This window comes from Arvicola amphibius, chromosome 1 (assembly GCF_903992535.2).
Source record: "Arvicola amphibius chromosome 1, mArvAmp1.2, whole genome shotgun sequence".
Classification (NCBI taxonomy): domain Eukaryota; kingdom Metazoa; phylum Chordata; class Mammalia; order Rodentia; family Cricetidae; genus Arvicola; species Arvicola amphibius.
This window is the reverse complement of record NC_052047.1, coordinates 104,140,105-104,162,973: the sequence shown is the minus strand read 5'-3', so window position 1 is coordinate 104,162,973 and position 22,869 is coordinate 104,140,105. Positions and strand designations below refer to the sequence as shown.

The 22,869-nt window shown below is 50.7% G+C and overlaps 3 protein-coding genes across 4 annotated transcripts; 2 read left to right on the top strand and 1 right to left on the bottom strand.

Annotated features, from left to right (window-relative positions):
- The first annotated feature begins 2,553 nt into the window (after window positions 1–2,553).
- On the top strand, window positions 2,554–6,306 carry Chrna10 (cholinergic receptor nicotinic alpha 10 subunit). The gene is made up of 5 exons (XM_038313505.1): window positions 2,554–2,614; window positions 3,127–3,272; window positions 3,648–3,802; window positions 4,455–4,987; window positions 5,519–6,306. The coding sequence occupies exons 1-5, from the start codon at window positions 2,554–2,556 to the stop codon at window positions 5,965–5,967; spliced, it is 1,344 nt and encodes a 447-aa protein (XP_038169433.1). The 3' UTR covers window positions 5,968–6,306.
- A 1,600-nt stretch (window positions 6,307–7,906) lies between these two features.
- On the bottom strand, window positions 7,907–14,332 carry Art1 (ADP-ribosyltransferase 1). Its single transcript, XM_038317743.1, has 4 exons — window positions 14,264–14,332; window positions 13,216–13,993; window positions 11,968–12,009; window positions 7,907–7,980 (listed from the first exon to the last, which is right to left on the bottom strand). Exons 1-4 carry the CDS (start codon window positions 14,324–14,326, stop codon window positions 7,907–7,909), a joined length of 957 nt encoding a protein of 318 aa, XP_038173671.1. The 5' UTR covers window positions 14,327–14,332.
- A 5,964-nt stretch (window positions 14,333–20,296) lies between these two features.
- Window positions 20,297–22,802, top strand: Art5 (ADP-ribosyltransferase 5). Of its 2 annotated transcripts, none has more exons than XM_038315699.1 (4): window positions 20,297–20,356; window positions 21,391–22,120; window positions 22,583–22,615; window positions 22,699–22,802. In XM_038315699.1, exons 1-4 carry the CDS (start codon window positions 20,297–20,299, stop codon window positions 22,800–22,802), a joined length of 927 nt encoding a protein of 308 aa, XP_038171627.1. The 2 variants fall into 2 exon arrangements, with proteins under 2 accessions (XP_038171627.1, XP_038171623.1); XM_038315695.1 differs by having other exon boundaries at window positions 22,696–22,802.
- Window positions 22,803–22,869: the final 67 nt, after the last annotated feature.

Below are 22,869 nucleotides of genomic sequence, written 5' to 3'. Positions count from 1 at the left end.
GGTGGCCCAGCTCCCACTGGCCTTGGGGCTGCTGTGTCTTCTCTGGACAGATGGACTGTAGACTTTTTTATTATTTTTTAATTGATATTTATTGAGCTCTACATTTTTCTCTGCTCTCCTCCCTGCCTCTCCCCTCCTACCTTCAGCCCTCCCCCAAGGTCCCCGTGCTCCCAATTTACTCAGGAGATCTTGTCTTTTTCTACTTTCCCATGTAGATTAGATCTATGTAAGTCTCTCTTAGTGTCCTCATTGTTGTCTGAGTTCTCTGGGATTGTGGAATGTAGGCTGGCTTTCTTTGCTTTATGTTTAAAAACCACCTGTGAGTGAGTACATGTGATAATTGTCTTTCTGTGTCTGGGTTACCTCACTCAAAACAGTGTTTTCTAGTTCCATTCATTTTCCTTCAAAATTCAAGCTGTCGTTATTTTTTTCTGCTGTGTAGTACTCCATTGTGTAAATGTACCACATTTTATCCATTCTTTGATCAAGGGGCATTTAGGTTGCTTCCAGGTTCTGGCTATAACAAACAAAGCTGCTATAAACATAGTTGAGCACATGTCCTTGTGGCACAATTGACCATCCTTTGGATATATACCCCAAAGTGGTATTGTTGGGTCTTGAGGAAGGTTGTTTCCTTATTTTCTGAGAAATCGCCACATTGACATCCAAAGGGGTTGTACCAACTTGCATTCCCACCAGCAATGCAGAAGTGTTCCCTTTTCCCCACATCCTCTCCAGCATAAGTTGTCATCAGTGTTTTTGATCTTGGCCATTCTTACAGGTGTAAGATGGAATCTGAGAGTTGTTTTGATTTACATTTCTCTGATAACTAAGGATGTTGAACATTTCCTTAAGTGTCTTTCAGCTATTTTAGATTCCTCTGTTGAGAGTTCTCTGTTTAGGTCTGTACTCCATGTTTTTTATTGGATTATGTGATCTTTTGGTATCCAATTTCTTGAGCTCTTTGTATATTTTGGAGATCAGACCTCTGTCTGATGTGGGGTTAGTGAAGATCTTTTCCCATTCTGTAGGCTGTCATTTTGTCTTGTTGACCATGTCTTTTGCTTTACAGAAGCTTTTCAGTCTCAGGAGGTCCCATTTATTAATTGTTTCTCTGAGTGTCTATACTACTGGGGTTATATTCAGTAATTGGTCTCCTGTGCCAGTGTGTTCAAGTGTACTTCCCACTTTCTTTTCTATAAGGTTCAGTGTGGCTGGCTTTATGTTGAGGTCCATTTGTGTTGAGGTCCATTTATGTTGAGATCCATTTGGACTTGAGTTTTGTACATGGTGATAGATATGGGTCTATTTTCATTTTTCTACATGTTGATATCCAGTTATGCCAGCACCACTTGTTAAATATGCTTTCTTTTTTCCATTTGATATTTTTTGCTTCTTTATCAAATATTAGGTGTTCAAAGATGTGTAGATTGATATCCGGGTCTTCTTTTTGGTTCCATTGGTCCTCCTGTGTGTTCTTATGCCAATACCAGGTTGTTTTCAGTACTGTAGCTCTGTAGTAGAGTTTGGAGTCTGGGATTGTGATGCCCATAATTGTTACTCTTACCCCTAGCCTTTAATCCCTAACCCTAACTGTAACCAGCCCCTCCTACCTGCCCACAGTGTTAGGCATGGGAAGACTATCTGCCTGGCATGACTGCAGGGCCTGTGAAAATGGTGTGCACCGCATTTCTGCTCCACAGGACCATCTGGAGTGGTGTAAGACTCAGCACCATTCCCATGAGGAGGGAGAGTTTACCTGGCACAGAACAGCAGAGCCGCTCCCCAGTAGGAAGCTTCTGGTCTACAGGGAGCCTCCAGACCTCAGTGACTGTAGCTGCACTGAAGTGTGTGGTTCTCGCCCACAGGCCCCAGCCCACATGCCTCTAGGGCCTAAAGCTATGCACCTTCAGATCCTAATATCTCCAAACTTCCCAACCGCCAGGATGAGCCCTCATGCTGACGCACAGAATTTGAATAATTTAGGGCCCAGCACCCTCAGGTGTCAGTTTCAGTTGGTCTGTTCCCATGGGCACTGCTGTGCCAGCCCTGCAATTAAGCTGATAAAACTGTCAATGGAAGAAGGGCTACTCCCCTGTGCCTCAGACCCCTTATTGCTGACAGAGTGCTTGGCCCTGTTCTGAATGCAGCAAGCTTGCTCCCTCAGAGGCCAGGTAAGGAGAATGGATACAGGGAGTGGAGCGGGGGGGGGGGGGGGGGGGGGATGTAAAAGGAGAAGAAAAGAGAGTGGAAAGAAAGAGTCCAAAGGCAGAGGCCAAGATCATCACAGAGGAAGAAGCAAATTGAGACGGAAGTAATAGAAGTCACTGGGCACACAGACGGGCAGAAGCTGAGATCAGAGAGGCTGGGAACAGCAAAGAACCGGCAGGTGACAGGGCCCAGGTCTAGACTTAAGGGCAGGTACGAATAGGAGGCTGGAAGCAAGATCTCGATCTCTGATTTCCAGGTACTGTACACATCATCCCTGCCAGCTGGACCCGCTGTCCTACATCTGTCCTGAAAACTTGCCCACCCTCTGACTGTGGTAAGGCCATGGGGACCAAGAGCCACCACCTTGGCCTGGGATTTCTGCTCCTGCTCTTTCTCCCTGCAGGTATGAACCAGCTCTCTTCTGACACTGCTGCCCTTCCTGTCCACCCCAAACCTTCCCGTCTCCACCTTCCTCTTCAGTGTCTGCTAAGAACAAGCTATCTGGGGAATGGGAGGAGGGGGTGCTGAAAAGAAAGGAGACTTGCCTGATGAGATGGGGTGATGTCAGTAGGCAGTAGCCATGTAAAAAGCCAGGTGTGGCACAAACACTTGTAACCCCAGTGCTGTAGAAACCTGAGTCAGGAGAATTGCTGAAAAACGGCAAGTCGCAAGTTCAGTGAGAGAGCTGCCGTCAGTGAGAGAATAGGGTAGAAGTGGCAGACATCCAGTCCCCTCCTTTGGCTTCTATGCCCAGCTGAGCAACACACACACACACACACACAAACACACACACACACACACCACCAAAAGCGTGTGAGTCCATGGAATCAGGTGATAAGACTCCAGCTACAGGGTGGAGAATGGAAACAGAGGCCCTGGAACTTCAAAGGTGGACAATCCTCATTCATCCTCCAGAGTGCCTGGGAGCTGAGGGGAGACTGGCTCACAAGCTGTTTCGTGACCTTTTTGCCAACTATACCAGTGCCTTGAGACCTGTGGCAGACACGGACCAGACTCTAAATGTGACCCTGGAGGTGACACTGTCTCAGATCATCGACATGGTATAATGTGGTGGGGTGAAGCTGTGTGATGTGGATCAAGGGAAGAAGGGCCATCTCCTAGCTACAGTTACCCTTTCCTATAGTTAATATTAATAATGATAATAGCCATCAATTCCTGTGTACCATTGGTGGCCCAAGACTTTACACACTGGAATTTATTCAACTACCACTCCCCAAGGAGGAATTATCTGAGGGATTAACTGATGAAATGGAGATTTAAGTGCCCACCATAAGCACACAAGTTCAAGCCTGGAAGGGAATCGGCTGTTGGAGCAAGCTGGGTTTGTGGGTACTGACAGAATCTGTGAGTGTGCATGAAGCAGGCAGTATGTGTATATGCACATATACATGCACATCCATTGCCTGCCCTGCTAGGATGAGCGGAACCAAGTGCTGACCTTGTACCTGTGGATCCGGCAGGAGTGGACAGATGCCTATCTGCACTGGGACCCCAAAGCCTATGGTGACTTGGATGCAATCCGCATTCCCAGCAGCCTAGTGTGGCGACCAGACATCGTTCTCTATAACAAGTATTGCCTCCTGTCTGCCCTGCCCCTCAAGCACTGCCCCTCGTCCCCCAACACCTAATAGAGTTTCTAAGATGCCTTGGAAACTTGCCCCTAAGAGACCCTCTAAGGAGCTCTTTGCCACTTCATGGTACTTTCAGTCGTCTCGGCCAACTCAAGCTGGGTGTCTGTAAGGAATCTACTATGTGATCCAAGCCAGTTGTAGTTCTCAAAGAGAACTGTCTTGGGTCCAAGTGCTTCTCTGTGGCAACTCCACCCTTCCAGGTTCAGGGACCGCAGGAAACCTCACCAACGTAAGGCCTTGTCCTAGGGTTACTCCTTTATTCCATCTTTAGATGCTTTGCATTTCCCAGTTAATACATAGCATTGTGCATTTTTTCTGGGTCCCTCTTATGAGTTTTACAGATGATTCCCTAGGCCAGAGTGAGGCTAAGGTCCACCTCTGGATTTTGCAGAGACTTTTTATTCTCTGCTTCCGGCCTTTCCAAGCCCCTGGTTGCTGCCTCCTCTAGACCTTCAAAGACTGAAGTGAATGAATCTAATGAGCCTAATGAGGCTCACTCCACCGTGCTGCCCTGACCACTAAAGCCCAACTAGCAACAATAAATTCACCCTGTTCATGGGACCCGGTGACTCCTATCCTGCCTCTCCACAGGGCAGACACGCAGCCACCAGCTTCGGCCAGCACCAACGTGGTTGTGCGGCATAACGGCGCCGTGCGCTGGGATGCACCGGCCATCACACGCAGCTCGTGCCGTGTGGACGTGTCTGCCTTCCCGTTCGATGCTCAGCGCTGCGGCCTGACCTTCGGCTCATGGACTCACGGCGGGCACCAGCTGGACGTGCGACCCCGTGGCGCGTCTGCCAGCCTGGCCGACTTCGTGGAGAACGTTGAGTGGCACGTGCTGGGCATGCCGGCGCGCAGGCGCGTGCTCACCTACGGCTGCTGCTCCGAGCCCTACCCGGATGTGACCTTCACTCTGCTGCTGCGCCGCCGAGCTGCCGCCTACGTGTGCAACCTGCTGCTGCCCTGTGTGTTCATCTCCTTGCTGGCGCCACTGGCCTTCCACCTGCCCGCTGACTCGGGGGAAAAGGTGTCTCTGGGCGTCACCGTGCTCCTGGCGCTCACCGTCTTCCAGCTGATCCTTGCTGAGAGCATGCCTCCCGCGGAGAGCGTTCCACTCATCGGTGAGCCTGAGAGTGTGGGGGAATGGACACTGGGTCAGCAGAGTGACAGCTGCAGGGACTGAGAGAGAGAGCAAGAGTAGACCTGTCTGAGAGAACACCCCTCGCCGCTAGGGGCGCGAGGGAGCCTTGACGGCGGAAGAGCTGGTACCCACTGTTATAGTAAACTGTGATGAGTGATAGCTGTGTGCCCGGCATGCTCCTGTGCACGCGACATTTGTTCACTCGCAGGAGGAGCATCACTATGAACCCATGAGTAACCAATAGGTTATTCCAGGTGTACGGAAAGGATCAGTATCTGTTCGGTTTACAACCATAATCAGACCCTGCAACAGGGAAAATAATTAGGTAGCAGATAGCTTCAGAGCCCTAGTAGATATGAGACGTGGGGAGAACTTAACTCTTATCTACATCTTTCCCGTCTTTGGGTTTGAAGGCCTGATGCTGGTCTTCTTCCTCTTTATGATGAGGCAGCTGGGAAGCTCAACAGTGTTCACCTCCTCTTTGTGGCTCACAATGTTCTCTGCCCCACAGGGAAGTACTACATGGCCACCATGACCATGGTCACATTCTCCACAGCCCTCACCATCCTCATCATGAATCTGCATTACTGTGGCCCTACTGCACACCCAGTGCCTGCCTGGGCTCGGGTCCTCCTGCTGGGACACCTGGCCAGAGGCCTGTGTGTGCGGGAGCGTGGGGAGCCTTGTGGGCAGTCCAAGTCACTGCAGTCAGCCCCCAGCCTCCAGCCTCCAGAAGGTCTCCCAGCAGGCCCTTGTCATGAGCCACGGTGTCTGTGCCATCAGGAAGCCCTTCTGCATCATGTGGCTTCCATTGCCAGCACCTTCCGCAGCCACCGGGCTGCCCAGCGCTGCCACGAAGACTGGAAGCGCCTGGCTAGGGTGATGGACCGCTTTTTCCTAGGCATCTTCTTCTGCATGGCTCTGGTCATGAGCCTCCTGGTTCTGGTCCAAGCCCTGTGAGGGCCAGGAACTGGAGCTTACGGAGCTTTGGTCACCTCAACACCACCAGATAGGAATGACAAAACCCGGGTGGTTGTTGGTACTCAGAGTGCTGCTCCAAGTCAGGAACACCTCTCAGGACCAGCGCTTCTGACCTCACAAGCCACAGACAGCTTTTGTGATCTGTGTGCCCTCACTCCTTCTCCCTTCCCTCCAATATGATTCAGGTCCAAGTACAGACTTGGAAATAAGATTCAATGTCAGCTGAGCAAGATGGTGTACTCCTGTAATCCCAGCACATAGAGGCTGAGACAGGAGGATTTCCATAAACTCAAGGGCAGCCTGAGCTTCAGAAAACTTTGTCTAAGAAATAAATAACCACCCATGTCTACACTTGGAATTATAGCTGTTAGCAGGGCAAATTTGGGTTATTTTTATTTTGTTGAGACAGAGTACCACTATGTACCTCCTGTTGGCCTGAAGCTTGTTATGTAGCCCAGGCTGGCCTTGGATTCACATAGACCCACCTGCCTCTGCCTCTCCAAAGGCACTTGCTGGCAGGTGCTACCAATCCCGGCTAGAGTGTAGGCTGCTAGCTAAGGGACAAAGGCACACATTCACGTGTCATCCTTAGCAGCTGCAGATGCTCATCTTGCTCATCTCTGCTAAGGCTCTTGGGGGGAAGAAAATTCACAGTCTAGTGTCCAGAACAGAAGGCAATATAAACTTTTATTCCAGAGCTTCAATCCATAATAAATGAGAGTGTGCCCAGCACCTCCTCCGTGTCTTGTCTTCTCCTTGGGGCCACATCCAGAAGTTGGGGATCCAGGTTTGTCTTTATAGATAGGAATCTTAGGACACACAGATCAATGCAAAAATTATATCTTTTTTAAAAATCATATTTATTTGTGTGTGTGTGCGTGTGTGTGTATGTGTGTGTATGTGTGCTCTTGCACAAGGATGCATTTGTGGAGGTCAGAGAACAATGTGGGTAGTTGGTTCTGTCCCTCTGCCATATGGGACCCAGGGTTCAAACTCAAGTTGTTAGGTTTAGTGACAAGCACCCTTACTTGCTGAACCATCTTGCTAGCCCAGAAATTACTGTTACAACAGTAGCAAAAAAAAAAAAAAAGATTAGGATTTCACAGGACCCCGAGAGAGGGCCTGAAACTGTCCCTGTCATTTCCCCTGCTGTCCCTCCTTATAGTTAGGCACAGCCACCTGTTCTCACACAGTGACGTTTAGAGAGCTCATTGGTAGCCCAGGTAGGTGTAATGCAGGTGTCACCACTCACAGGATTGGTTGCTTTCCTACTGTCACACAGCTTCTGGCACTTTCTTTGTGTCTTCTTCCCAGACCTTACCCATAAGAAACTCAGCCTGAGGCCGGGTGACGGTGGCACACACTTTTAATCCCAGCACTTGGGATGTAGAGGCAGGCAGATCTCTGTGAGTTCGAGGCCAGCCTGGTCTACAAGAGCTAGTTCCAGGACAGGCTCCAAAGCCACAGAGAAAAAAGGAGGCTCACAGCCTGACCTGGGAATACTCAGGGGCCAGCAGAAACAGAATAGAAAGGCAGGTACTCTAACCTAGACAGGTGGCAGGAGGGTGAACAATAACTTTCCAGGTAGACATGAGGGACATTTAAGTGACCCCCGCATGGCCCATGGCCAGGTATTCTCCACCTCATCACCAACGAGTTGATATCTTCAGGTTCCAAATGAGTCTCTGCCTTTCCTACCCTAGAGTCTTCTGACCTCAGTCAATCCTGCTCCTACAGCCTGAGTAAGGTTCAGTCTCCAAATCCTCTTCTGTGTCTCCACCGCCAGTGCATCTGGAAGGTCATTGCCGTAGAAGGCCCAGACTTCCCTGCAGAGAGACTGATTCACCATGATCCTGATATAGTTAAAGTGCACAGGCAGGGCTGGTCAACATCTGGGAGGTCACAGGAGGCCTGGATTCTATGGATGGTCCCTCAGCACAAGGAACAAGAGCAGCAGCAGGAGAGAATGGGAGGCAGAGATAGAGCCTGGAGCTAAGGGAAGAGAAGAGAGGTTAGGAGCAGTATGAGGGCTGATAAGAGGCAGAGAGTCTGGCAGAGCGAGCTGGAAAGCAGCCAGAGGTAGAGATGAGAGACCAGTGAGGGCCACAGTCGGCTCTAGCCCCTGCCACCTGCTGTCACTGTGGATGAGTCTCGAGACAGAGATCTGAGAGAGATCTAGTGATGTTGCATCAAGGTTCATGTTGGAACCTCTCAGAGTTCAGAAGGATTTCTATAACTGGTGAAAACTAGCTAAAGCTATCTGAGGGTAAATAAATGAGCTCACCCAAGTCTTTCTATCATGTCTCATTCTTCCTGTGATCTCTTCAATGCTCTCCTGATGCTTCTCACCGTTGCTCACTGTTCTGCTCATCCCACATGGTTTCCAGTTTATACACAGACAGTTAACAAGCAAGCATTTCACAGCATCACAAAAACCGGGTGGACCTGGCAAGGAGATGTCTTGGGTCTCAGAGGGAGTGTGGCTGAAAAGCTCTCCAGCTGATGCTGGGAGGATTAATCAAGAATCAGTACAGGGACAGAACTAATGGGAGATCACCAACTCCAGTTGGAATGGGACTGATGGATCATGCGACCAAACCCGTCTCTCTGAGTGTGGCCAACAGTGGGGGCTGACTGAGAAGCAAAGGACAATGGCTCTGGGCTCTGATTGTTCTTCATGGACGGGCTCTGTGGGAGCCTTCTCAGCTTGGTCGATCACCTTCCTGGACCTGGGGGAAGTTGGGAGGACCTTGGTCTTAGCATAGAGTGGGGAACCCTGATGGCTCCTTGGCCTTGAGAGGGAGGGAGGGGAGGTATGGGTGGAGGGGAAGGGAGGGAAGGGGGAGAAGGAGGGGAGGGAAGGGGGAGGAGGAGGGAAGCAGATGGAAATTTTTAAATATAAAAAAAAATAAACCATGAGAAAAAAAAATAAAAAAAAATAAATATTTCAAAATAAGAAGTTTATTCAAAAAAAAAAAAAAAAAAAAAAAAAAAAAAGAATCAGTACAAAGCCAGATGGTGGTGGCACAAACCTTTAATCCCAGCACTCGGGAGGCAGAGGCAGGAGGATCCCTGTGAGTTCTAGGCCAGCCTGGTCTACAAAAGCTAGTTCCAGGACAGGCTCCAAAGCTACAGAGAAACCTTGTCTTGAAAAACCAAAAAAAAAAATCAATACAAAATTCTAAAAAGAAGTTTTCATGCACTGACTATATTTCTTTTGTTTGTTTTTGTTTTTTGAGACAGGATTTCTCTGTAGCTTTAGAGCCTGTCTTGGAACTAGCTCTGAAGACCTGGCTGGCATCGAACTCACAGAGATCCGCCTGCCTCTGCCTCCCGAGTGCTGGGATTAAAGGTGTGCGCCACCACCGCCCCGCCCCAACTATATTTCTTTTTTTAATATTTATTTATTATGTATACAATATTCTGTTTGCGTGAATGCCTGCAGGCCAGAAGAGGGCACCAGACCTCATTACAGATGGTTGTGAGCCACTATGTGGTTGCTGGGAATTGATCTCAAGACCTTTGGAAGAGCAGACAATGCTCTTAACCGCTGAGCCATCTCTTCAGCCCCAACTATATTTCTTAAATGTAAATAGTTAAGCTAGAAGTTGCACCTTTGGAACACTTTAGCTTCCTTCCCTGGTATCTGGGAACACAGCGCTGGTAACCATAGTAACCTGTAGGCCTGGAAGAAAAGCAAAAAGTGCTTGATTTGCTTCAGTTCTAGCTAGATGAGTTAAAGAGAATTTCTTTGGAAATTTGGCTTCCAGCTCCAGCAGAGTGCTTGCCATCACCCTGGTGAGAATTAACTTCTTTCTTTGAGGCTGGTCCAGCCACTCAAGCCTTTTTCCTGTATCTCTAGGGTTAGAGTAATAAATAATTAATTTCCTGGGCTATGATCTTATGTTAATTGAAACCAGGGTGAAGGGTAGATACAGAATATTAATAGCTTGTTAGATTAGAGCAAAAGGCCGGTAGATTACACCTTCATGAGTCTGCTGCTAGAGAATTCAGGGCCACCCAGACCTGTTTATGAGTAAGGGCAGACCGCTGTCTCTCTGCTCAGTGCCTCCTGCTCAGGGCTCCTTTCTTGTCAGTGAGTTCTGTCAATAAGGACAATTGTGGGGTCTAGCTTTATGTAGACTTTACTATTTGAACAAAGGTTTGAGAGAGTGAAGGTTCTCACCCCAGGGCCCCATAGTGTGGGAAAAGGCATACAGTTGCCAGTACACGAAAAGTCAAGTTTAAAGAGTGACTTATGGGGCTGGAGAGATGCCTCAGCGATTAAGAGCACTGCCTACTCTTCCAAAGGTCCTGAGTTCAATTCCCAGCAACCACATGGTGGCTCAAAACCATCTGTAATGAGGTCTGGTGCCCTCTTCTGGCCTGCAGACAGAATACTGAGAATACTGTATACATAATAAATAAATTTAAAACAAAAACAAAAAATTAAAAATAAATGATTTATTCACTGCTGGAATATTCTGGAGTGAATCCCATTATAGAAGGGAGAAACATCACGATTTCACAAGATTTCTACAGAATCGACAGCAACTATCCAAAGGACAGGCGTTCCCAAAGCTTTGTGAGTCAGGTTCTCCGTATGGAGTGTATACTCCCATGGATTAGTCCAGTAGATCTGTCAGCTGTGCATTTACTGTATAACCCTTGTGGACTCTCATCAGTGTTGAATGTGGCTCCCCCATCCACACCCTCGTCAGAGTAGCAATGGGTAGAAATGTGGGGCAAAATGTCTAAACTTCCCCGGTGTCTCGGATGATGACCATCTGAATGCAGAGGCCCACGAGAGACACAGGGGTCTGCTTGGCCGGCATTCTAGCACTCAGGAGACTAAGGCAAGAGCTAAGGACTTAGGAGGCTGAGCCCATTTGAGGCCAGCCTGAACCGCACATGAGTTCTAGGACAACCTGGGCTACAAAGCAAATTCCCCTGTCTCAAAAACTAAACAAGGTCTGGTTTGAAATTGGAGACCCAGCTTCTGGTCAAGTGTCTCTGGCCTCACTTTATGACATGAGGGTAGACGGCTATGTGGCAGAGGGTAGAGACCGTCACAGGGGGCAGTTCACAGCTCTGCAGCCAGGCTACAGACATGATTCCTCACTAGCTATGTGGCGAAGGACTGGCTGCTACCTTTTGCCCTCTGTAAAAGTGACTAGGGCTGGACAAGGTGGCACACACCTTTAGTCTCAGCACCAAGGAGGCAGAGGCAGGTGGATCTCTGAGAGTTCCAGGCCAGCCTGGTCTACAAAGTCAGTTCCAGACAAGCCAGGACAGCACAGAGAAACCCACTATGAAAAATAACTAATAGTAAAGTGTACCAATGCCACTGAACTCTGCTGAGGACGCGTGGCATCAAGAGCCTGGCACTCCTGGTACTGTGACGTCAGGGCAAGTGGAAGGAAGAGGCTGAGGAGCTTCCCTGCCACGGGTTAGAGACTCTAAAGGGAGGGAGTGTTGGGGATGGAGTAGGAAGGATGGCTGTGAGCATGTGAGATGGGGGCAGTTAATTCTTCTTTGGAAGTGGCCTATTCCCACCTAAAAAAGCGGTGGTCCAAGTATACCCTTGCACAGACAGAGAAGACTCACAGTTGAAAGAGAGACGGGTGTCTTTTGATCCTTCTTGCTTATCACAAACTAGGAAACTGAGGCACAGGGAAAGAATAGCTAAGTCAGAGCCCAAACTAGAGTACAGCACACAGCTTTCAATAGTTGGCTTTGACCTTGGAAAGCAGGTCTGAAGGAGCCCTGAGGACGGTAACAGGGAGAACACAGCAGGGAACCGCCTCTCCTAAAACCGGGCCTGACAGTGGCCCTCCCCTGAGAGCGCAGATGCACACATGCACACCCTCTGTGAGGGCGAGTGACTCCCTTCTTAGGTAACAAGGCAGGTTTGTAAGAGGAAAGTCTAGTGAGGGGTCCAGCCCTGGGACAGCCTGCTCAAACAACTTCATCTCTTACCTGAGCTATCCAACCTGCAGGGCCCAGATCTGCACTTCTTTTCTGAAAGAAAGGATGGAGAATCAATGCTTCAGTAGCTCTCTGATCGGAAAGGACCCCAGAGATCTGATGACCAACCTTGATTCTCTGTAACTGCTCCCTTAGGGAGGCCTCTCTAGATAGCACTCTCTTGATCTGAGCCCTGAGGGCAGAGGGAGGCAGCCATGTAAGTCAGGGTGTCTTTCTGACCCACTCCTGCTCTCTGGCCTCTGACTGCCTCCTCACCACACACTTTACTTCACCCTGTCCCAGACAGGGAGGCACTGTTTGTGTTCTTGGCCTGCCTTCCTCATGGCTCACGATGCTGTTTAAAGTAGGAACTGAGCCACATTGGGCCTCCTCCCATCTCTGCCATGATCACTGTGCAGGCCAACTGTCTGCCTCTTAACTTGGCTAGTCTCAGAAGTCTCACTTAGCTAGGGGCAGTAGCCCAGAAAGCAGCAGGGGTTAAGGACAGGTCTCCTTGTACCTCCTCTGGTGTGAGGAATAGCCCGGGAAGGAGGAGGAACAGCTGATGTGCTCCTGACCACAGGGCGGCGCCACATCGCTGGCTGCTTGTTCCCCACCCTGCCCGGCACAGGCTACTGCATATAATTCCCATTCGATCTGGTAAAGCTGAGCCTCTTAAAGACTGAGGCTGCGACTTTTACTCATTTTTCCCCTTAAATTTTATTTATATTGGTGTGTGAGAGATGGGGGAGGGGTGCTTCCCAGGTATGTGAAAGTCGGAGACGGCTCTTGGAGCCAGTTCTCCCCTTCAATCTTCAGATGGGTTCTGGGGAATGAACTGAAGAAGTCAGGCTTGCAGGGCAAAACTCCTGTACCGGCTGAGCCATCTACATGTTCCCCTTTTACTTAGCTCTGCCTACAAATGCCTTGGTGCCAATACTGTGACTAGATTGTTAATTCCAGCTTCCAGCTGGGACAATAACCTGTCTGTCCCTTCAAAGGCCCAGGCCTCCTCTCCTCCACACCTGTCCTGTGCGTGTCTGTGTTCCCCGAGCCCTCCCAACGCCCATCGCTTTGGCTGCCTAGGAGTCAGCCTGCTGAACATTGGTATCACTGGTGTGAGCCACCGCGTGCTTGAGGCTTTTATCTTTCACGTATGAACTCCTTGGATGGGGTGGGAGTTGGGGTTTGGATTTGCCAAAGCTCCTAGCAGATGTGGGAAGCCCATCGTTTTGAGGACTGGTCTTGCGGGCTCCTCACCTTTGATGTACTCGCAGTTGTATGTGCTGCGTTTGCCCAGAGCGCGAAGATAGATGCGTGCAGGACCTTGGGCAGGTCGGCTGGAATTGACCACCTGGAAAGTCTCAAAAGGGGGGATCAGCACCTCCTCCTCGCCAGGGAAAAAGGAGTAACCCCCAATCGGGGCCCCGAGGCAGGTCCAGATACCAAAGAAGGTGTCCTCGCCAAATTGCTGGGCGGCAACGTTCTTGAGGGACGCAGAAGCAAAGCCCCCCAGCCTGACGGTGGCTCCGGGCCCGGCTGGCCGGAAGTGCAGGCCATGCACCCCCCTGTACACCTGCCGGCACCCGCGAGATCGCTGGCTCCCGAGCAGCTGCAGGGCCTCGGTGAGCAGGAAGTGGAGGGTCTTGAAGGAGAAGTGGTGGAGGTAGTGGGCCCGGGAGCGGCCGGCCTCGCGCACAGCTGCGTTGAACTCTTTGTGCAGGGGGCTGTTGGCAGTGTAGGCCAGGAGCGCCACTCCGTGCTCATCCCTGAAGCCCGGGGGTGGTGGAGGCAAAAGGGTTGGGCTGAGGTCCCAAGCTGACTCCCAAGCCCTGCGCTCCTGCCACTGGGTGTTGGCCAGAGCCCAGCCATTAGCGTACACTTTGTTGGTCTGGAACTCTGAGTGGTTGAGGTCAGCCAGAGCCGCTAGCATGTCTGCTGCACAGCCAACATACTGGTCATCAAAGGACGCTGGGGCCATGTCCAGGGGTGTTTCTTGAGAAAAGATGTCTAGTTGTGTCATGGAGTGACTTTGAACCTGAGGGTAGGAGAGCACCAAGGACTGAGAGGGTGGTCCCTAGGAAAATGGGAACCCTGTCATCCAGCTTTGCCCTGCTCTGAGGGCCTGTCTACTGAGAAAACCAGAAAGAACCCCCAGAGAGAAAGGAGACTGGGGACCACTAGCTGCAAGCTCTTTAAGACTAGGCTTTCAGGAGTCTCCTAGGAGAGACAGAGCACTGGGCATTCTTCCCTCTGTTCTTCTTCCCAGGGTTAGATAAGCCAGCAGCTCCATGGAGAGTGCTCATACCTGAAGTCCATCCCTGAGGCCCACAGACACCAGGAAGAGAGACATCATGGCTGGAATCTTCATGATGCAGGTGACCTGGGCAAGCTGCTGTCTCTTTTTCCTCATCTGGAAAAGTGGCATGTTAATTGAACATTACCGGATACAGAATGTCTTTTGGACAAATGTTGGAGGAGTGACACAGCTCTGGCACCCCCAAGGGTGGTCACACTGACCCATAGTGGCTCTCAGAAGGAACAGCAAACGCTGCGGCTGCATGGCCTGCTGCGGCTGCATGGCCTGTGGTCACTTTTCTGTCTGTGTCTATGTTTGTCTGCTTTAAACAGGGTTTCATATACCGCGCTGACCTGAAACTGGTTACTGAGCCAGATGCCCTTCCAGATGCCCTTCAGTCTTTGACCCTCCTGCTTCCACTTCTTCAGTGCAGGCATAATGGACATGGACTCCCTGCTTATCTTACTGCAGAGTAAGACAGACGTGTCTTCTTACAGAGTAACGCTGCCGTAGGAAGGGCAGTGTATGGATGATAAAGTCCCCTTCCTCCTTCTCTCTCTGCTCACACACCCCAGCTTACACGTTCCTGCTCACGGGAAGGAGAGGCCAGCGAGCGATCGTGTGTCTCTCAGTGCCTTTCTCAGGAAATATTTGAACAGTATAATTAACTGTTTCTTTGCAATACTAGAGATCAAGTCCAGAGCCTGGTGTGAGCTTGACAAGCACTCTCCCTCTGAGCCTGAATAACATGTTAATACACATGTTAAATACACATACATAGGACGCACACACAACGTTTTAGATGAATGTCTTGGATTTCTGGTCTTTTTTTTTCAAAGAAAAAATGCTTACATATAACACATCCTATAAATATATCGCTCTGAGGAACTGTACATCAGAGTCTTCCTTCCAAGTGAGCGCCCTGATAGCTACCTTGTTCATTACAGTGACCATATGGAGTGTTTGATGGGATAGTTAAACCACTAAGTGAGCACATAGACTTTTTTCCCTAATGTTTGGTTTGCTTTGAGGCATGATCTGACAGCTGCTGTGAGCTTGTCCGTTACACTGCGTAAGTCCAGTTCCAAGTGATCTGCCAGCTTCTGCTTCCTGAGTGCTGGGATTACAGGTGTGCACCACCACACACAGGTGGGATATATTTTATATTAATAGGCCTTGCCAAACTATGATTCAGAAAGGAACCAGTTTGCCCTCCCACCACTTAAGGGACGCGTCTTTGTCAGTGCTATCAATTATTGCTTTGCTAGACTGTTTGTTCTGGATTGTGTTTGTTGTTTGTTTGTTTTGTTTTTTGAGACAGGGTCTCCTATAACCTGGACTGGCCTCAAACTTGCTAAGTAACTGAGAAGGTCTCCCCTTCTGAGTGCTGAGATTACAGGTGTACCCCATGCCTGGCCTACTGGCTTTTTAACTTTCATTTGAGTGGTCTGGAAATGTATGTATGCTGTGTGGCCACCTGAGAGCTTTCTTTTGTAGTTTATTGTCATCTGTCCTACAGTGCCTGACACAGTTGGGAGACAGAAACAGGTGTGTTTAAGAGAAAGGGTGGACCTGGTGGCACAATCTGTATCGCCAGCCTTTAAGAGACTGAGGCAGGAGGATGGTGGGTCAAAGGCTGTCCTGAGACTCCATGAGGCCTTGTCTCAAAAACAAAAATATTTATTTATTTTTTATTTTTATTTTTTTGAATTTTTGAGACAGGATTTCTCTCTAGTTTTTGGTGCCTGCTCTGGAACTAGCACTTGTAGACCAGACCGGCATCGAACTCATGGAGATCCTCCTGCTTCTGCCTCCCGAGTGCTGGGATTAAAGGCATGCGCCACCACCGCCTGGCTCAAAAACAAAAATAAAACAAACCCCCAGAAGAGTAATTTATATCATTGATGTTGAAGTCGGGGAGAAATGAGCTCCCAGAGAGGATGGGTTGGAGAAACCAAGAGAAGCTGGGAAGTGAACCTTGGCTTAGAAAGAGCCAGGATCTGAGGTTTCATGAGGTTCTTTGCTTCCAGCCCTCGGGCTCAGTGTGAACCCTGGAACCCTTTGATATCACCCTTTAGGATTAATCCAGCTTTGGGTAGCTCCTGTGCGCATGCCAGCAGAAGACACTCACGCGGTACCCTATCACCATTAGCACGCAGCCTCTCTGGATGGTCGCGTGAGTATCCATTCATCCAATCACCCGTCATTCCCGGCTGCGGTTGCCTCCCATCTGTGTCGGGGCCCACGTCCCTGCTCCGCTTGCTTTCAGCTGTGTCCTGTCGCTTTACCAGTGCACTCAGCACGGAGCGGGGAGAAGGCTAAGCAGGTAAAAGGACAGACTGCTCTTGCAGAGGACATCAGTTCAGTTTCCAGCACCCACACCGGGGTGGCTCATGACTGCCCGGAACTCTGGCTGTAGGAGGATCTGATGCTTCTGGACTTGGTGGGTACCTGCTCTCAGGAGCACATACCTACATACACAAATATATGCATAATTAAAAATAAAAATAAGATACTAAAAAAACTTCGGTGCCAAAACTGACTGGAAGAAATATCTCAAGGTACCGAGAAAAAGAGTGCAGAAGTGAGGATTATGAGAGAAAAGCTCATAATATCCTTTTCTTTGTGGTTGTTTTGTGCTGTCCTGGAAATTACTCCTTAGACCAGGCTGGCCCCAGACTCACAGATTCACCTTTTTCTGCCAACACTGCCCAGTCATTTTTTTAAACCAAAGGAAAAAAGAAAGCCGAGCAGACTCAGCATCATATGGCTCTCAGTGCCTCCTAGAAGCCAAGCACAATAGCCCATGCCTGAAATCCCGGTTCTCAGGAGGGAGGGTCAGGAGCTGAATGCTACACAGTGAGTTCCAGCCCACATTGGAATACCCGAGACCCTGTCTCAAAACAAAGCAGCAAAATGAAGGAAAACATCCCTCTATGCCTTCAGGACAGTCCAACTTTATTCTGGTTTTTGATCTGCTCAGTGACCTTGCCCTGAGAACTTTCTAGTCCCTTCTCAGCTTCTATAGTCCAGGAACCTAGGAGGAACAAAGTTCCAGGGAGACACAACTGTCTCCCCTGCCCTCTGCTATCCTCTAACCACCCACTCTTCCAGGGTTAGCTCAGGGCTCCCCTTGTTCAGAAAGCTCCCAGAATGCTCTGGGTAGTCCTCTCCTGAGCCTATTCCTCCTCCCCAACCCCTGGCCTGTGCAGGCACCAGCAATAGCCCCTTCCGTATCCCTAAGGCTCATCCCAGGACCAGTCACTAGACTGCTTGTCTTGTTAAGGAGGAGAAATCTACATAAACCTCAGAGCCTCACGTGGACCTATAGACGCCAGACCGGTGACTGGGCTGACTTGGAAGACTGGCGTCAGTCTTCCCCCTCTGGGCAGGTTCTGTCACAGTGAATGCACATGCACCGCTCACTTCTTTGGGCAGGGATCTGCCTTCCACGCTCAGAGGTTACTTAGCAGCTTCACCGTAGCCTCGGGTCCCACAGCTTCAGCTACTGTGTCCTCCATGACCCCAGTTAGCCTTCCTGGACAATCAGTGGAAGCCTGCCTCTTCCCTTGTAAGGACACCAGCACCCTGTCTGTCAGTGCTGGCTCCCCTGCACTCACCAAAGCTTGCCTATGTACACCACACCCTCATGTCTACAGTTGGCTCTATCATTTCTATTCTGTCGTGACGGAAGATCTCCGAGTCCCTGGTAAACACGCCCAAGGGGCTTTCTGAGCATTGCTAACAAGACAGAGCACCTCAGAGTAAGCAGACTGCTGTCTTCGGTGACCAGTGTGGGGGACCAGGGGAGCACAGCGGGGATTGTTCTGGTACACTGGGAGTTCCCTCTCCCTGGTTTGGTAGCCCAGGTTGCCCTCTGACTTAGTCTCTGGCAGGAGAGAGCTGAAGTCAGCTTAGAAATCCCTTTTCACAGTTGAGGGAGCTGCACTTCACAGTGCCCACCGTTCTCAATTTCCCTCTTCCTCACTCAGCAGTTCCTTTTGGGACTATGGCCCCAAGTCACTTCTTAAAATCCCAAACCTTCCTAGGTGTCCTCAACTATTCCATCCAAAGGTCCCTAAAACTTCACCAATCCCTCCTAACTTTTCTATCAAAAGTTTCTTCCCTGCTCTGTCTGCGGGAAGTGAGGTGTAATCCCTTACCTAGCCTTCTCCATGGCGGGCAAAGCGGGCCTGGTCTCCTGCGACAGAGAGGCAGGGAGGTGGCTTTCTCTTTATACTGTCAGTTCCCTACCCCTCCTGCTTCCCCCACAGAGCTGCTCAGAAATGTGACACCCCCTGTCTATTTCAAGCTGTCTCCTCAAGGCTCAGGAACACCAGCTTCTGCCCAATGTGACCTGGGCCAACATTCTTCCCATGACAATGAGAGCTACTGGGTGCCGAGGGGACAGGACAGCAGCGTCCTGCCAGACTGTCCTCTGGTCAGTTAAAAGGAACCCCTGACTCCAGGCATCTCCTTTTATTTTTTTTCTATTATTATTATTGCTTTCTTTTTACAATGTTCGAGTTTGCCTCGAACTCGATGCCATCCTTTTACCTCTGCCTCCCGTCTGAATGCTGGGATTATAGGCACGTACAACCATCTCAAGATTTGTTCTGTTCTAAGAGCCTAGGTTCCACTGGATCGCTGACCCACCATGTGACCTGGGAGGCCTTTCTGCCCCTCTCAGGATCCCTGGCCCTTTATCAGATTTGACTCCACTTCTTGGGGCCTTGTAGGGGCTCCAGATGTTGGGGTGTAAGAAATTCCCTAAGCCAGAGGATGACACTGCACAGCCTTTGCTGTCCCTCCAGGACAGGGAGGATGGAGTAGGTAGGCAAGGATCCACTTCCTCACCCAGCCTCCCCATGGCATGGACACAGTCATCGGGAAGGAACGGAGGGGGCAGGCTTTTGGGTAAACCCGTGAGCTGGACCAGAGGCCCTTGACAGGTTTCACAGGTCATGCTTACCCTGGCCCCAGCAGGTGGCATCTCTAAGTCCTGATGTTCAGAACATCCGTCCTCCATCTTCCTATAAACTGGTCCCTTCTCCCATTACCTCCAACTGGGCGTCTGAAACTCAGAACTAGGTTATTTATAGTCAAGCTCAGCGGAGGTGCGAGAGACAGCTGTGTTTACAAACATGGGGTCACCTGAACCAGAGGGGTCCAGAAGGCAGCTAGGGTTCCCTTCTACCCTTCCCTACAGACCAGGGTTGGGAGAGAGAGGGTTAAGAGTAGGGAAGAAAGTGGGGATGGGGGCTTTGATGCTGGTGCACGTGACCCAACATGTGTGTCATATGCAAATTGTATGCAAATAAGAGATTTGGCGACTTAACTATCATGATGTATAAGTAGCGACCCTCGTGGGCCTTCGTGGCCTGGTGGTCCTGGGTCCTGGCCCTGTCCCGGTCCCAGGGCCACGGAGAAAAGGCCAAGTCTCACAAGTCCCTCCTCCAACCTTGACCTAGCTCACATCTTACAGAAACAACCTGTCATCCAAGGGAAGGAAAGTTTTGCCCCTCAACCACTCCAGGGCTCTGCCAGACCAGCTCCCACGCCCCTGTCTGTTGTTGGGGAAGATAAGTGTCGGGTTACCAGTCCAGGGGCTATAGTTAGCTTCAGGGACGTTGTTCAGCAGACCGGGATCTGCGCAGCGCCTGCACAAACTTCAGCCCTAGCCTGCCGCAAAAGACCAGAGAGAGCCCCGGGCCTTTCTAGGCCTTCGTCACCTCCAGGTGGGTTCTCGTCCCGCTCCGCCCCTCTCCAGGCGGAGCCACATAACTGCCCCACCTATACCATTGCCAGAAGTCCTGGAGAGCTGAGTGTGGGGCCATCTGGTAGTTATAGATTAGGGCTTTAAATGGGGACAGTAAAATCCAAATCCCTGCCCACCCTTAGATTTGTCCTTGGCCCCGCGCCACATCACTCCTGAAGACCCTCGGGTGCAGGAGGAAGGTCCTGGAGCCCAACCAAGCCGGCACTCCACCGCTGCTGGCTTCATCATCATCCGGATCCTGCCATCCCGGGACTCCTCCAAGGATGATTCTGGAGGATCTGTTGATGGTCCTCAGTTGCCTCAGCCTGCACTCCCTCTGGAAGGTAACTCTTGGGACTATCCTTTGCCAACAAGGGTCAGTCGTGGGTCAGATGCTGAGAAGGTGGTGGTAGAGGAACGGTCAAGGAAACCTCCTAGGAGACTTTTTGCTGCTTCCAGTCCTCCTCTCGGGAACTTCTGTTCCCTTTGGGAGCCCAAGTGCCTGATTCTCTCCCAGAACTCCACCTCCCTGTTGCCTTCAGCTTTCTCTTTCCCACTTCTCACCTCACACCACAGGCTTAGCACTGGCAAACCACTGCACGGACCCATGTGCTGCTGTAGGCCCTGGCAGACCCTGACAACCGGGCCACCACCCCAGCCCACTTTGAGTTTAGAATAATGTCTTCTAAAGCAGGAGAGCATCCAGACCTCAGAGCTGGCAGCAGGGTTTCCCCAAGGGGAGGAAACAGCTGAGGAGGATGAGGACCAGGACAGAGATCAGACTCTGGCTGCAGTTTATTGCCCGCAAACTATCAGAGCCAGGAAAACACAGGGACCAACCAGACTCGCCTCTGAAAAGACCAGATGGTGTCGTTTAAGTTGTGCCATGGTGATCTTTAAGCTATTCTCACAATAACCCTGGGAGGTTAGAAGTACCCGTAATTCATAGGAGAATGTGAAATCTAGGAAAGCCCTGTCCTGAGAATTGCTCAAGATTCCAAAGCTAGCCTAGCAGGTAGTGTTTAAATTCATGTCTGGCTGGGCAGTGGAGACACAACGCCTTTAATCTCAGCACTCAGAGAGGCAGAGGCAGGCAGATCTCTGTGAGTTCGAGGCCAGCCTGGTTTACAGAGTGAGTTCAGGATAGCCAGAGATACACGGAAAAACCCGTCTTGGGAGACGGGAACTAAATTCATGTCTGTCTGGCTCCACTGCCTGTGTTATTTCTGCCACTTGGGATCTTGTCAGTTGCATGCATCAGATGTCTGAGCATAGAAATGAAAACCTGTGATTCTGAACTGATCTGCCGCTATGACCCCTGGCCCGTGTTCTAAAGTTACATTCTTCCTATGTGGTGTCTCCTTCCGTATGTCCACAGGTCCAAGCTGTTCCTATCCTGCCCCTGAGCCTGGTTCCAGACACGTTCGATGATGCCTATGTGGGCTGCTCTGGGGAGATGGAGGAGAGAGCAGGCCTGCTGCTGGAGGAGGAGATGGCACGCCATGCCCTGCTACGGGAATCCTGGGAAGCAGCCCAAGAGGCCTGGGCACACCGGCGCCACATGCTCACCCTACCTCCTGGCTTCAAAGCCCAGCATGGAATAGCTATTATGGTGTACACCAACTCATCCAACTCCTTGTACTGGGAGCTGAACCAGGCTGTGCGGACAGGGGGTGGCTCCCGGGACCTCTACATGAGGCACTTCCCCTTCAAAGCCCTGCATTTCTACCTCACCCAGGCCCTGCAGCTGCTGCGGGACACTGGCGGCTGCAGTAGGGGAGATGGGGAGGTGGTATTCCGAGGCGTGGGCAGCCTTCACTTTGAACCCAAGAGGCTGGGGGACTTGGTCCGATTAGGACAGTTTGCCTCCAGCTCTCTGGATGAAACCGTGGCTCGTGGGTTTGGTAATGCCACTTTCTTCAATCTAAGGACTTGTTTTGGGGCTCTTATCCAGGCTTTGTCTGTCTTCCCTGAGGAGCGTGAGGTGCTGATACCCCCACATGAAGTCTTCTTGGTCACTGGGTTCTTCCAGGATGGAGCTCAGAGCGTAGTAACTCTCTGGAGTTATAATCAGACCTGCAGCCACTTTAACTGCGCCTTTTTGGGTGGTGAGCAATGCATGGGAGACAGAGAATGGCAGGGTGGGTGAAAGAAGCCAGCATGTCCTGACCTTCAAGAGACTCATTTGGCTATTAGACTGAGGTTCTGCCAGGTCCTGTGAGAGTTTCAAAGTGTGTGGACATTCTCAGTCTTCTCAAAAGGGTGGATCTGTGGTACCCGGTAGATAAGGAAGTGAGTGAAGGAGGCCAGTACGGCCTCCAGTCTGAGGAGGCCCTGGTTTGATGGGGCGAACAGGACAGGACTGTGCCAAGTCCTGCTGGGAGGCTGGCATGGAGTGGAGAGTGATGGGAGGCTGGGCGGAGCAAGGATGGATTGGCAGTCTGGGAGAAGCTGAAAGGGAGCGAGTAGCTGCTTGGAGGTGAAGGACAAGACAGGCTGAAGGGGGTGGCCACAGGCAAGCCACCTGGGGTGTGGGTGGCCCCAGGGCCTCACTCAGCTGTCTGTTGCAGGGGAGAAGAGGCATGGCTGTGTGTCCTCTGCAGGTAAGTCATCCTCAAGGCTGCTGTGAGCTGCTCCTGCTTCCCAGCCATGCTGCCTACCTCACCTTCCTTTCTTTCTCTAGCAGAAGGGCAGCCAGAGTTATCCTCCACAGAGGCCTTGGCGCTGCAATCAGGGAAGACGCTGCTCTTGGCCCCTGGGGAGTTGCAGCTCTTGAGTGCTGGTCCCTGAAAGTCTTTTAGGAATCCTGGGAATTGATGACCTTTCTATGAAGAAGAGGCTTTGAGTGGCCTCAAGA

Bases quoted from the DNA above. Each gene is read 5' to 3' on its own strand.
- Art1 (XM_038317743.1), bottom strand. From the start codon at position 14,326: ATGAAGATTCCAGCCATGATGTCTCTCTTCCTGGTGTCTGTGGGCCTC. The intron at 12,010-13,215 runs GTGAGGAGCCCG...CCTTTCTTTCAG, and splicing joins CAACTGCGAGTACATCAAAG to AAAAGAAGTGCAGATCTGGG. The intron at 7,981-11,967 runs GTAAGAGATGAA...CTCTTCCCTTAG, and splicing joins CTGCAGGTTGGATAGCTCAG to CTCCAGGCTCTATCTCTGCC.
- Art5 (XM_038315695.1), top strand. From the start codon at position 20,297: ATGATTCTGGAGGATCTGTTGATGGTCCTCAGTTGCCTCAGCCTGCAC. The intron at 20,357-21,390 runs GTAACTCTTGGG...GTATGTCCACAG, and splicing joins GCCTGCACTCCCTCTGGAAG to GTCCAAGCTGTTCCTATCCT. The intron at 22,616-22,695 runs GTAAGTCATCCT...TTCTTTCTCTAG, and splicing joins TGGCTGTGTGTCCTCTGCAG to CAGAAGGGCAGCCAGAGTTA.
- Chrna10 (XM_038313505.1), top strand. From the start codon at position 2,554: ATGGGGACCAAGAGCCACCACCTTGGCCTGGGATTTCTGCTCCTGCTC. The intron at 2,615-3,126 runs GTATGAACCAGC...TTCATCCTCCAG, and splicing joins CCTGCTCTTTCTCCCTGCAG to AGTGCCTGGGAGCTGAGGGG. The intron at 3,273-3,647 runs GTATAATGTGGT...CTGCCCTGCTAG, and splicing joins TGTCTCAGATCATCGACATG to GATGAGCGGAACCAAGTGCT.